General features: G+C 42.2%; 1 protein-coding gene across 27 annotated transcripts in view; it reads left to right on the top strand.

The window, feature by feature from the left end:
- Positions 1-14329, top strand: part of MICAL3 (microtubule associated monooxygenase, calponin and LIM domain containing 3) — a 228696-nt gene that overhangs the window by 114827 nt on the left and 99540 nt on the right. For 19 of the 27 annotated variants that reach the window (XR_015253912.1, XR_015253913.1, XM_086714507.1 and 16 more), the window contains 8 exons: positions 409-535; positions 1974-2070; positions 4974-5121; positions 7440-7636; positions 9214-9326; positions 9417-9479; positions 10172-10369; positions 11910-11993. Coding sequence is in view for 25 of the 27 variants with exons in the window: in XM_086714507.1 (XP_086570633.1) it covers positions 409-535; positions 1974-2070; positions 4974-5121; positions 7440-7636; positions 9214-9326; positions 9417-9479; positions 10172-10369; positions 11910-11993 (1027 nt within the window). In the remaining 2 variants the exon portion in view is untranslated. The remainder of the gene's footprint in view (positions 1-408; positions 536-1973; positions 2071-4973; positions 5122-7439; positions 7637-9213; positions 9327-9416; positions 9480-10171; positions 10370-11909; positions 11994-14329) is intronic. The other 8 variants (XM_086714530.1, XM_086714513.1, XM_086714512.1 and 5 more) reach the window with 3 other exon arrangements.

Genomic DNA, 14329 nt, shown 5'->3' with positions numbered 1-14329 from the left:
TCTGTTACTTAAGAAACTCTGGGCAATTTTGGTAGCAAGTTCTTTTTTCATCTGTAATTTTCTTAAATATTAAATATTGTCCTCCTTGAAAAAAACAAAACAAAACAAAACAAAACAGTAAATTAGTTGCCTTTTAAATTAGGATCAGGCTTTTTATCCCAGCCCACCACAGTGTATTTTCCCTTGCTACCGGCCCTTAACCAGTTCAGTGTCTGTGGAATCACTGGCGTGGTGGGAATGGGAGCAGGGGCTAATGTAGGTTTGGAGGAAAATAATGGTCAAGGATGAGGATTTGTCATATCCTTCAGATTTTTGAGGGGCAGTGTCAAAAAATAGGAATGTTATCAAAGGAGAGGGAGAGGTGTATGGTGCTTGCCACTGCTCTGAGTATATTGTATGTTATTGCAGGGAAAGTATTTATAGGTTGCTGCCTCAGACCACCCCTGAGAATGTCAGTAAGAACTTCAGCCAATACAGCATAGACCCTGTCACCAGATATCCCAATATTAACATCAACTTCCTCCGTCCAAGCCAGGTAAGAGCCTTCTAGTCAGTTATCTACCTCTCAGCCCATTTCAGGACTGACCAGACCTCTGAAACACTGAAACGTGTCTATTAGTACCGTATACCCACCCTTCTTTCATAATGCACGTATATGTCTCTCTGGAATGACTGAAGGTAGGTATTACTTTCCATCAACAGATTGAGCAGCAAAGGGAGAGAGGTGTTGATGACTTGCCAGAAGATCACCTGTGACAAAAATGGTGGACCTAAGACTTTATCCCGTGCCTCCTAATTAAAATTGCAGGTTGTAGGGGGTAGAGCACTTGTTCACTGCTCAGGAAATGTGACTTCCACTTGCATTATTGCCACCAATCACTTGTGACTTGGACATGCCATTTTCTCTGAACCTCAGTTTCTTCATCTGTAAAATGGAGATATTAACCCCTGCTATTCACAGGATCATTGTGAGGGTAAATGAGATTATTCACTTGAAAGAACTTTGAACGTTAGAACATCGTCTGCAAGTAAAAGATACTGGTGGTCAATTTTTTTGTGATGCTGAGTTATTTCTCAGAATGTCTAAAGCCTTATAAATGCATTGAGAATGACATTTACAAAGCACAGTAATCCCATAGAGCCCAGCAATTTCTAGAAAGCAGCCCATTCAACATATTTGCCTATGTACTTGTGTAATTTTTTATTTACTTTCTGCCTGAAGTTTATAGCTTCAAGCCTTCTGTAGACTTCTGTAGAAGGGGTCCATGAGACCTGCTGTCAATGGGCAACATTAATGGTCCAATAGTGACTATCAGAAGGCCCTCTAAGGCTGAATAGCTAATTTTTAGAACCTTTTTTTTCTTTTCTTTTCTTTTTTTTTTTTTTTTTTTGAGCGACAGAGAGAGAGACCATGAGCAAGGAAGGGGCAGAGGGAGGATCTCAAGCAGGCTCCACACTGTTAGCACAGAGCCCAATGCAGGGCTCGAACTCACAAACCGTGAGATCATGACTTGAGCTGAAACCAAGAATCGGACACTTAACCAACTAAGCCACCCAGGTGCCCCAACTTCTTTTTTTAATGTTTACTTATTCATTTTGAGAGAGAGAGCAAGAGCGAGCGTAAGAGAGGAAGGGACAGAGAGAGAGAATCCCAAGCAGGCTCCTTGCTGTCAGCATGGATCCCAATATGGGGCTCGAACCCATGAACCTTGAGATCGTGACCTGAGGTGAAATCAAGAGTCAGATGCTTAACCTTAACCGCTGCTCAAGCACCCCAGAGCACAACTTATTACTGTTAATATATGTTTGTTTATATGTAAACCCCACCACATTCCAGAAAGCATTTAAATGTCATTGTTGTAACTTTTATCGGAACTTTGCCCAACCTGCTATCTCAGTCTTTTGCTCTCTGGTGGGAACTTGTTACTTGGTGTTTGATTTTCCTTCTTTACAGCTTTTTAACTTTCTGCCAGGTGCGTCATTTATATGATACTGGAGAAACAAAAGATATTCATCTGGAAATGGAGAACCTAGTGAATTCCCGAACTACCCCAAAGTTGACTCGTAATGGTGAGTTCTGGTAATGACCTTTTGAAAACATTTTTTTTTAATGTTTATTTATTTTTGAGAGAGAGAGAGAGAGAGAGAGAGAGAGACCGAGTGTGAGTGAGGGAGGGGCAGAGAGAGAGGGAAACACAGAATCTGAAGCAGGCTCCAGACTCTGAGCTTTCAGCAGAGAGCCCACTGCAGGGCTCAAACTCACAGACAGGACCGCAAGACCATGACCTGAGCCAGAGTCACACGCTTAACTGACTGAGCCACCCAGACCCCCCTAAGTAATGACCTTTGAAATGTAAGTAACCTATTCAGAGTAGTCAGTACTGAGCTATTAGTGTGCACAGTACTGTATAAGGCAATAGTTCTCAACCAGAGGTGATTTTGCCCTTCAGGGAACATTTGGTAGCCTTTGAAGACATTTTTGATTGTCATGACTAGGAGAGGGTGCTATTGTCATTCAAGGATGCTGCCCAACCTCCTAAGTGCGCAAGTCAGCTCCCCACAACAAAGAATTGCCCAGCCAAAAATGTCAGTAATGTCAAGGATGAGAACCCTCAGTCTAAGGTTTTAGGAGGATATAAAGAGAAACCAGATACAAATGCTGATGAGAGAGAGAGGAGTGAGTGCACACACATACACCAACCAAGGTTTCTGGGGGAGGCTTTATGAAGAAGCAGTGGCATTTTAGCTGAGTATTATGACATTGCCAGGATACAGTTGCAGAGATAAAGGCCATTCTGTATTTTGTGTGCCTTGAAGGGCCCCTGGATTTTTTTTTAAAAGAAGAGCAACCAGAGTATGCCTGGTCAGCTGCATGTAAGATGGGATGGAGAAGGGAAATGCCAGAGGCAGGGAAACTAGTTAGGAGTACATTGCAGGGGTGCCTGGGTGGCTCATTCGGTTGTGTCTGACTCTTGGTTTCGGCTCAGGTCATGGGTTTGAACCCCATGTTGGGCTCTGCACTAATGGTACAGAGCCTGCTTAGGATTCTCTCTCTCTCCCTCTCTCTCTGACCCTCCTTCACTCATGCACATGCATTCTCCCTCTCTCTCTCTCTGTCTCTCTGTCTCTCTCTCTCTCTCTCTCAAAAATAAAAATAAACTTAAAAAGAAATACAGGGGGCGCCTGGGTGGCTCAGTCAGTTAAGAGTCCAACTTCGGCTCAGGTCATGATCTCGCAGTCCGTGAGTTCAAGCCCCTCATTGGGCTCTGTGCTGACAGCTCGGAGCGTGGAGCCTACTTCAGATTCTGTGTCTCCCCCTCTCTCTGCCCCTCCCACTCTCACACTCTGTCTCTTTCTCTCTCTCAAAAATAAATAAACATTAAAAAAGAAAGAAAGAAAAGAAAAGAATTGCATTGCAGTAGTCAAGCTAATGGTGGTGAAGGCCTAAATCTGATATTGCTGTTGAGGATGGACAAGGCCATGGAGCATAGTTAGAAGAACTCTGACTTTGGGGCCGGGTGCAATGGAGTCCCAGTTCAAGCTCTGCCATTTGTGAAGTGTGTGGGCAAGAACGGGTTATTTTGCATCTGTGAACTTTGGTTTCCTTGTCTGTGAAATGGGCCTAACAAATACCTACTCCATACTATAGTCATGAGGCTTCTATAACATGTATAGAGTATTTATTACAACATCTGGCATACAGCAAGTGGTCACAAATGGCAGCCACTTTGTCATTGTCATTATTAATTATGTGAGAGAGCCAGAATCAATAGGCATTGGCAGTTTGGTTGCATTATGGGTCAAGAGAGCATTGTGAATGGTGCTGCCATCAGTTTGGAGAAGGAAGTGGGAGGATGAGAAAGTTTGACATGCTATTGGGATATCAAGGTGGACATCACAACCAGCAGGCAGTTGGAAACATTTTCATCTAAGCAGACAATACACCTTTGTCAATGTCATTTTAGGGCCTAGAGTATTGAAGTTGACTAATACATGTTAGACAGACTTGGAAGACATTTGAATAAAATTAATTTCGGAAGTAAATTTCTGATTTACAATAATAACACCAGGAGTGGTTCCCTGTGTAGTTTTAGGATACATTTTCAAACTTAAATAGGATTTCAGACTTAAATAGGATTTTTATGATATTGCAGTTTTTACCTTGTTAAGTTCCCAAACACTAAAGAACTTCGTAGAAGGTTAGTTATTTCCAGCTGCTAAAAGTAAGAGAGCAGACATTCTTGGACACAAATAGGAGTTTACAGCTTCTTTTAAATGCTGCATATCAGAGCTTCTCTGATGCAGTTTACAGATTTTTATAAGGCACAGCAATAAACTGGAAAACATCCAAGCATATGTGTTCTTGTATTCACCTTTTCAAGATGTGATCATTTATAATATAGAATGCCAAGCCTGACCTGAGGGATTGATTGTTCTGGTCTGGGGTCCTTGGCCTTGCCAATGTAATCCTACAGAGTTTCTTCACTTGGCAAATCGCTCTGTACTCTGGAAAGTGTAAGAGTGGGCTTTGTTTGCCTTTGATTAACATGTTGCCAGAGCGAATGGAATCTTTTCTGCTCTACTCCCCCTGATTGCTTTGAAGGGAAGGAGCTTCCTCAGCTAGCTGCCACGCAACTATCCAGGGAGGGTGACAGGTCAGTAGATGGCGCTGTTCCATCTAAGTCCCTATCAAACAATGCGGCAGTGATACTGGGCTTTACATGAGCAAGGCCAGATAACCCCCGTTGTGACTGGCATTGACCTCAGAGTCTAGGTAAATTGGTAGTTTCTTATCTACCTAAAATTCTACTGTCATGATACCAGTTACATAGCTTCTGACTTTTGGAAAACCGTGACAGCTCTTTTGTCCCAACCTTTAGTAACTGTTCAAATTAGGTATGGGTATTGCAAAGAGGATCCTCTATCAATGCTACCAGGTGACCACACTTCTGATATTTTTTTTATTGTTTTAGAGTCTGTAGCTCGTTCAAGCAAACTACTGGGTTGGTGCCAAAGGCAGACAGATGGCTATGCAGGGGTAAATGTGACAGATCTCACCATGTCCTGGAAAAGTGGACTGGCTCTGTGTGCGATCATCCATAGATACCGCCCTGATCTGATGTAAGTTGTGACAAACTTTGTGTTTTATTTTGTATTCCCTAAGCACCTCAGAGTATTTTGCTATCAAATAGCCAAATGTTGTACTTTTTTCTACAATGAGTTACGTAGCAAGCTACTCTAGAAAGCAGTGATTAATTTTGATTTAGTTATATTTAAAACTGTATGTCAAGCATCATGTAGCTCAATCCAGGTGAGATTTTAAAATCACAGCACTCAGAACGTCAAAAACTGGTTTTAACACCCACCTGGACCTGTTTACATCACACAAAGGAAAATTCTGTTCATTGGCCCCTGGTTGAACTCTTCTTTTGAGCCAGCTGTCTCGCAAATGCTGTTGGGCATAAGGAAAACCTCACTAGAACATTTGGCTGGCCGAAGGCAAATATGTCCCTACTAACAAAACAGAAAACAATGAACACTTACCCGATTTATCATGGTTCATTGGTATTATCTCTTTGTTAAGAATTGCACCTTTTACAAACATACTCTGTCCAGTCCATAAGATTCAGGCCACCTTACCCACTTCTATCGGTAACATCTTCCCTTTTGGCCATTCTTTACTCACCTAAATGCAGAATCAGTATAATAGGATGACCCCAAGTCAATTGCAGTGACTGGTGCACTCAGATTTACCCCATGGAAGCCAAACAAGAAGATCCAAAAACAGAAGCAGAGCATGTTGAATTATTTTGGCTGCCTGTCCTTTTATCATTAGGGCCCAAATTTGTGCATTTGCTTTGTTTTAATGATTGCTTAAGGAAACATAAGAAACATAGTTTCTGTTTATAATAGGTTATAAATTAATGAGGCAAGAGCTGGTAAAAATAGCCTTATGTAGTGTGGTTTAGGAATGGAGGTTTCTCTTAAGAGAAACCCATGGGGGAGGGGAACAAAAAAAAAAAAAAAAGAGGTTAGAGTGGGAGAGAGCCAAAGCATAAGAGACTGTTGAGAACTGAGAACAAACTAAGGGTTGATGGGGGGTGGGAGGGAGGAGAGGGTGGGTGATGGGTACTGAGGAGGGCACCTTTTGGGATGAGCACTGGGTGTTGTATGGAAACCAATTTGACAATAAATTTCATATATAAAAAAAATAAAAATAAAAAAAAAAAAAAAGGAATGGAGGTTTCTGATTTGCTTGGATAAACTTAAGTGACCTCTAGTGTTCCTATCCCTTAGCTAATGCAGAGGTTGGTAAATGGTAAGTGAAAGTAGGGCTTTTTCATTCCCACCAAAAAAGGGCGGGAGAGGAAGAGAGACTAGCTTGAGAAGGATTGTGATGAATGATACAGAAGGCTTTAGAAGAAGGTTCAGGTCAATCAGTTCTCTTCCAAAGGGAAGGAACCAAAGAAAAGGAAATGGAGGCAAAAGTAACTGAAGGGAACCTAGCAGGTGAGGTGGAGGGGGATGGTAGAGGGAGGGGACGCATTCTTGTTACAACAAACCAAAGGCTGCCTCCAGAAGGTCTAGGGAATTTCCTTGTAATAGAACACAAAGCAGCGAGTAGGTAATTTGGCACAGTTTAGACTATGATGACTTCATTCAGGATGAGGCCTCTATGGTTTAATAGGCTTAATCTATAGAGAGAAGGCATTTAGAAAAATGAAAAACTTGCTATGGAAGTCAGTAGTAGGTTAACACAAAATAAGCCCTGCCCAGTTGATCTGAAATCACCTCTTAAAGAAGAATGCTATCAGTCTTTACTTGATTGAATGGCAAGAAGCTTGAAATCCAGTGGGAAGTGTTGGTTAATCTAAATACTTGGGAAAACTCAAGAAATTTAGCGATGGAAAAATCTTTTGAGGAAGGTTTTGGAATTTCCCTTCGAGTAGAAGGCTGAGTAAGATTTACCAGAGCTGAGTTAGTACATCAACAGCTTGTTTGGTCCTAATGACACAGCAAGTGATAATCCTAGGCCGTTAGAAGCAGTCTGATCCAAATAGGATTTTTATCATTATTGAGCATTAATTTAATATGTACAGATGACATGCAACATACAAGAGAATACATGTTAAAGATAGTTCCTCTTCTTGAGCTTACCCTTTAAGAAATTTATGTTACTGGAAAAATGAGAGTAGTTCTTCATCTTTTCCACTCTTTTTTCCTTTCTAAGTAGATTTTTAATCATTTCTTCTTGAGGATGATTTTCATTTTCTTAGTAAAAAGGAGACTAAAAGGTGAGATCAATAGTTTGGCCCTCAGATTGCACCCTGGATTTCAGCTAAAAGACTAAGAAATGGTGATGACTCCATTGATACTGTGTATTCTGGTGTGAAGACAAGCAAGCCTTCTTGATATGTTTTTCTCATCCCATTTCTTAGAGATTTTGACTCTTTGGATGAGCAAAATGTGGAGAAGAATAACCAGCTGGCCTTTGATATTGCTGAGAAAGAACTGGGCATCTCTCCCATCATGACAGGCAAAGAAATGGCCTCAGTGGGGGAGCCTGACAAGCTGACTATGGTGATGTACCTGACTCAGTTCTACGAGATGTTCAAGGACTCACTCCCCTCCAGTGGTAAGGGCTGGCAGACACTGGTATGGAGATCTTCCATTTCTTCTCTGTTGTTGCCTGGCTTTTCTGTCTTTCCTTCCAACCATGTCCTTCATCATTACCACCAAAAGCAAACCTGCACTTACTCTGTTATTCCTAGTTGGCTTTCTGGATAAGTCCCTGGAACTTTGTTCCATTAATTTTTCCTTCTCTGCTAGTGTGTTCTCAACCAATCTTTCTTTTCCCACATCTCTCTCTCTAAACCTGTAAATACACAAAAGTCATTCCTATGCAAAATGTTTTCCCTGACTCTACTACTTTCTCACACCGTTTCAGAACCAGCCTTTTTGAAAAAGTGGTTTATACTTAAGGCCTCAGCCTCCTAAGGCTTAAACTTTATAACACTTTGCAACCCGGCTTCTGTTTTTACTGCTCTGCCAAAACTGTTCTCCACAGTCATGAAAAATCACCAAATCTGTATTCTTTTCTCATTTTGCATCTCATGCACTTGGCTTTTCTGCATTATTCAGAACAATGGAGTGATGCCCTTTTTCTTGAAGTTCTCTCTGCTCGTTGGCTTCTGTGGTCCTGTACTTGTTTGCCTCATTCTCTTTCTTCTGTAACTGTTGCTTCTATGGCTTCTTTCTCTTCTCCTACCTTTTAGTGCTTTCCAAAGTCTTTGTTTGGCCCTTAGCCTGCTGCCTCAGTCTACCAGAGTACTGTACTACAAAAAAATGTCCCTGTTGTCATTTATTGTCCCTTGGTGTAAGTGTAGTATAATGCTTTAGAGTGTTCACCATGGTACCCGACCTGGGCTTATTTCCCAGTTCTTTGACCTGTTTGACCTTAGGCAAGTTACTAAATTTCCCTGTGCCTCAGTTTTCCCATCTGCAAACTGGATTTTATGTATGTATAACATAAAATTGTGATATGCTAAGGAGAATGTTAGGCAGACAAAAGGACTTAACAAATACCTGCAGTATATTATTCGTTTCAATTATTTAAAAAATTATTAGCATTATTAATAAAACATTAGAATCCACAGAGTTGGTGGTTCTCCAATGTCTTCCAGTCCACTTACTCATAGAGATGTCCGTGGCTTTTTCTGATAAAATATGCAGTTCTTACAGCAGAAATCCACACTGTAGCATCAGTATACCTATTTAGGGAGAGCCCTGCCTTTATGTGCCGCTAAATGCATAATCAAAACCAGTGACCCTAAACCACATACCCTTCCTCCCTTTCTCCCTCCACCTTGAAATTTTTATCACAAAGGTGAGGCTTTAGCAGTCAATTGTAACTAACAATCATAGGCAGATTCCAACTTTTGAAAAGCAAAAATGGAGGGTTTTTTTGACCGAAGTGGATTGAAAGAAAAAGTTGGTTCTGTTTACATGGATGGAAAAGAAAAAGCTCAACATCCACACCTAAGTGTGCATTTCCTTTGTGGAATTTCCTGCTGAGTTCTCCTTGGTTTTGTCAGAGCAGATGAGCCTTTAGAATTTTCTGAGGTTCTTTGAGCCACCTGCAAGGAGGTATTCCTGGTCAGTACTTTGAAGCCCCCTCCAGGGCTGTCCTCAAACATTGCTTCCTGTTCACAGATGCCTTGGACCTGAATGCTGAGGAGAAAGCAGTCCTTATAGCTAGCACCAAATCTCCCATCTCCTTCCTAAGCAAACTTGGGCAGACCATCTCTCGGAAACGTTCTCCCAAGGTAAAATGGAAGAGGTTTTTGACTTACTGCAAACCTAAAGGCAAGTTATAGTGCCTAGGATAACGCAGTGTCCCTCCTCTCTTGGTATAGGATAAAAAGGAAAAGGACTTGGATGGTGCTGGAAAGAGGAGAAAGACCAGTCAATCGGAAGAGGTAAGAATTATCTGGGATTTGCTAGAATGATCAAATTGCCCTTTTTGGCTTAAATCCTTAATTTCCAAATTGATATTGCTAGATCTTTTCATATTCTTTTTTTTTTTTTTTTAACGTTTATTTATTATTGAGAGACAGAGAGAGACAGAGCATGAGCATGGGAGGGACAGAGAGAGGAGGAGATGCAGAATCTGAAGCAGGCTCCAGGCTCTGAGCTGTCAGCACAGAGTCCGACGCAGGGCTTGAACTCACAAACCACGAGATCATGACCTGAGCTGAAGTCAGACACTTAACCGACTGAGCCACCCAGGCGCCCCTCATATTCATTTTTTATGAGAATTTTTGTGGGCAGATGCTTTTTCATTGGGCTTCTGCCTTTGTTTAATGTTTTGGAGAACATCCAAGGGAGCAGACACGTGTGCCCTGGTGCTTTCCTGTCCCTTTAGAATTACATATTTGGCAGAGGGCAGTGACTTTTCTGAGATACAGCAATACCAGCAAAAGTCCAAGTACCTCTTTATACTGCCCCATGCACCAAAGTCTTCCTGACGGCATCTTGAGATTAGAACCTTAAGGGAAGCTGTTAAGCTTAACCTAAAGCAAAAATACCAGCCACCTTGCCAGGCACTGGTCACCCTTCTTCTTTGAGGGAAGGGCATCTGTGGCGGGGGGGCTTATGTAACAGAGGCCAGGTTTTGGGTGTTGGTGTTTATCAGGAGGAAGCACCCCGGGGCTACAGAGGAGGAAGGCCCACACTGGTGAGCACTCTGACAGACAGGAGGATGGATGTGGCCCTTGGCAATCAGAACAAAGTGAAATACATGGCAACCCAGCTGCTGGCCAAATTTGAAGAGAATGCACCTCCACAGTCCACTGGCATGAGGAGACAGGTAAACCCCATGTTACATCTCACCCATCCACACTTGGTCTGACCACATAGGAAGGAGGGATCTTCTCAGTCAAGTGAAATGGGATGGGGTGTGTCTCAGCCGAGTGTTCATGCACTCAAGACTGGTGTCTGGTTTTCCCCTTGTCTGACTGCAGCAGAGAAAAAGTGTTTTATAAGCTCCTTGTGTGCTTTCAGGACTGCTTTATCCTCACCATTCAGGTGTGAGGTGTCTGTGACAAAAAAATCCAAAGAGGGGTTTTAAATTTCTGTATATATCTATACTTGTTTATATGTTCATATACATGCAAACATATTTGAATTATGAAAGAGGTGGATGTTTATTGAGGAAAATGCTGAAAACTATAATAAAGGTAATCAAGACACCTCTAATTCTGTCAACATTTTGTTGTTTCTTTCTAGTCATTTTTGTTTCCATAGTTGAGGTCATTCTTAATATACACTTCCTGTTCTGCATTGTTCACATAACTTTGGGCATATTCCCATGTTGTGCCATGCTTTTCTTAACTCTTCTCTGGTGTTGGATGTTTTCATTGTTTCTCATCTTTCATGATAAAGTACAGAGGTAATAAACATTCTTGTGGTAGATCTTCTTTTGTGTGCTGCAAATGGTTTTCCTAGGCTATCCTCAAGAGTTATGAACATTTTAAAGAGTCATCGTAGAAATTAACTTTCATTCCCATAAGTCAAACCAGAGAGTGCTAGACAGGAGCATTTAACTTGAGGTGTCTTTGTTATGTCTTGTCTCCCTCTTGCTTGTCTGAAAGTCACAAAGATGTCTTACAAGAGGAGGTGCTGGGATTCTGAGATTTACACAAAAAATTTCTTGTAAAACTCCCTAATGACCTGAGAGAACATCCAGAGGAAAGGGACCCCATTCTTTTTATTCTTTTACTCTCTTTCTTCATCTTTTCCATATATATCAGCCATTGTTCCAATTGACCAGGGCTGAGGGGGCTACTGACTTTGCTTGGAGTCTGGCCATAATTAACTTCTTCTCACATTTAGCCTTTGGTTATTAATCTTCACACTCCAATCATGCGTGTCATGGCTCATAGAGAAGATGATAATATTCATTGGTAAACATCTGAGGTTGCCTGGCAACTGCAGGATCTGCCCCATTTTGGGAAGGCTGGAATGCTCTCCACGAGAGGAAGTTTGCCCTTAAGAGAAGGTTGTTTTCCTCATTTTGAGTAGAAAGATTAGTTTTCCAAACCTGAATTAGTAGTTTAGGCTCAGAGCTTTGAGCTAAGGAAGAGGATAATGAAAATTCCAGCTTTGGATTGCCTCTTTTTTTTCCTTTTGCATTTGCTTTTGGTTTGCGGGGGTAGGGTATCTTGTTTTTGTTATAAGTGTAACTTTCTAAGAATTAATTCCGTGTCTCCCCCCACTCCCAGCTCATAGATATGTGTCTGTCTGCCATGCATGAGTATCTTTTTTGTGTCTTCTCCTACCTTAATGTATTTTATTTTGTTTTGTCTCCATGTCCTGTCCCCCACCCATACTTGACCTGTGTGTCACAGCCGACACAAGAGCGTGGGGTCAGCCAGCCGTCCTGCTGCCTACCTGAGCAGGGTCGCCCTGCTCCCACCCCCCAGTGGAAACAGGTAAAGCTGCTGCCCAGGGACCAGAATGGGTGCTGCTTCCCTGGGCCTTCCAACCCCACTCCTCCCTCTGAACCAGCCACAGCTGAGGCCTCCTACACTTTAGAATCCTAGCTCTCAAGGACAGGAAACTTCTGTACTCTTTTGAGTAGCAACTGTGGGGGGAAGTTTAACAGACCATACTGATTGTATTGCATGATTTGTTTAACTTGTTGGGATTTGAGAAATCACTTAAAAGGGTAGGTGGTTAATTTGGTGTTGAAACTTGCTAAAGCTATGTGGGAAGTAGTTTAGCTACCTTAGCTTCTACAGTTTTACCATTATTACCTTTGTCCCAAGTTGACATTTTGCTTACATGTGTCCTTGTAACCACTGCAGGGAGAATCCTGAATTCAGCAAGGCTGAGAATTGGGGCAGTGGAGCCTTTCATGTTAAATAGGAAAATGTTAGCCGAGAAATAGTCTCAAACTATGATTTTTATTTGTTTCAGACCTTCAACAAAGATGATGGTGGGCATTTTCTAGGTGTTTTGTCTCCATTTAAAATACTCTTTGAAATTTTCAATGAAGTTTTTACAGGATCTCCTAGCTGCTCATTAGCAGTATAGGATAGGACAGAAAGAAGGGGGTGGGGAGTTGCACCTGGCTGATAATAGGAAGCCCATCAGAAAGATTGGGGCCTCTACTGTATTTTCTTTCTCCCAAGTCACAGTTGAGCAAGTTCCTGCTCTACTGAGTGCAGCCTGGATTCTCTGTCTTATGGTTTGGTATCATTTAGGACTAAGATTCTGAGAGGTCAGGTGAGCTAACCCTCAATTTCCTCTTGTGCTGCAGAGTGCCAGGTATTGCTGGGAGGTGCTAGGGAGTGGCAGGTGGGTTTTATTTGAATTATATTCAAGGCAAAAGTTACCTTTCTAACCTCTTTTTTAATAATATGCCACATTAAATGCAGGGCCCATGAGTCTGAAATGGAAGCTAGGGAGCAATGTCCAGACTCACAACAGACCCCAGCCTGCTTCTTTCTCTATGCCTAGGGAAACAAATAAACAAAGTTCATTAGAAATTCCATTTTATTTTCTTACCCTTTGCCTTGAAGTCTACGTGGTTGTATGATTTGAAAGGTAATATTTAGTTGAGGATCTGCTGAAGGGGAAAGTGAACTCTAAACTAGGTTCCCCCAAACTCTAGATTCTGACAATGTCCAGAAAGGTCCTCTGAGGTGCAAGGAGCAAAACAGAAGGGAAGTCAGTAGTAACATGTGTAGATGGATGAACTGATGACTTTAAAAGGCATGTGCCCAGAGCAGCTTTGAGTTGGCTTCCTGGGAGGTCTCAGAGGTATTAAGTGTGACCCGAGGAGACTCGCTCAGCTGAGGCCCCTGTCCTGGTGAAGACTGGTACATCAGCTCATCACCTGATGGAACTGTACCAAAGGGGCATCAAGACAAGAGCTTGGTGTTTGTGGACCTGTTTGTGAAACATCTGGTGACCTCTAACCTTGTATGGGGTGCTACATGGAGACATATAGCTAGGTTGTCATCTGGGTAATATATGGTTACAGTCAATGAAGCAGAATATTGCCAGGCTCTTTGGGTAGCAGAATAGAGCCATTGAAGTCAAACCTGGGTTCTATGGAGTGGGTACCAGAGATTACAGTGGAAAGGGTATCTGGGTAGATCTTGGTAAGTGAAAAACCATGAACAATGAAAATCCTGTTAGATCATTGTTCTATGGAGTTGGGAACGTGAGTTTACTTGGCTGTGAAAGAACTGCAACTCACAGTTACATGTAATTTTTTCTCAGCACTAATCAGGGGTGGCATCATGAGTCTTGGCCTTGTAAATTTATCTCCTAAAAGAGAACCTTGGCAGGCAGTGCCACATGCTCCAGAAATGTGGGAACAGAAGAACTCCAGTGGTGTGCTCCACTGGCCCTCTGCTTCTGACTCATCCTGTCTGCAACCCTGTTTCTCTCCCTTTAGGATTGAGGGGTTGACTGGCAATACCTTACCATGACTCACTTTTTGTTTTTCTTGAAGAGGTTTGGATTGAGGCAGGAGGGTGTGGCAAGCACAGCCATGGTGGCTGAGTTGGCACAAGGATCAGTTTTCACTTAGGTCATGGTATGGAAGAGGAAAAATGAATAACAATTTTGCTTGCCAGTGACTTCTCTTTTTTACCTTCCTGTGTAAACACTTTGGCCCTTCCTTTCCCACCCTTCTACCTTTTGATCTCAGAAATGCATCCTGCAGGCAACCAGCCTTCGTTTGGAAGTAAGTCATCATGTGAAGTTGGAGTAGATGATGGGGCTCTTTCCCCTGGCCTCACAACCTCTTCTTTCC

This window comes from Puma concolor, chromosome B4, assembly GCF_028749965.1.
Source record: "Puma concolor isolate L17-30 chromosome B4, mPumCon1.1.hap2, whole genome shotgun sequence".
Taxonomy (NCBI): domain Eukaryota; kingdom Metazoa; phylum Chordata; class Mammalia; order Carnivora; family Felidae; genus Puma; species Puma concolor.
Note: the sequence above shows the minus strand (reverse complement) of the source record. Positions and strands in the feature narration are given on the sequence as shown.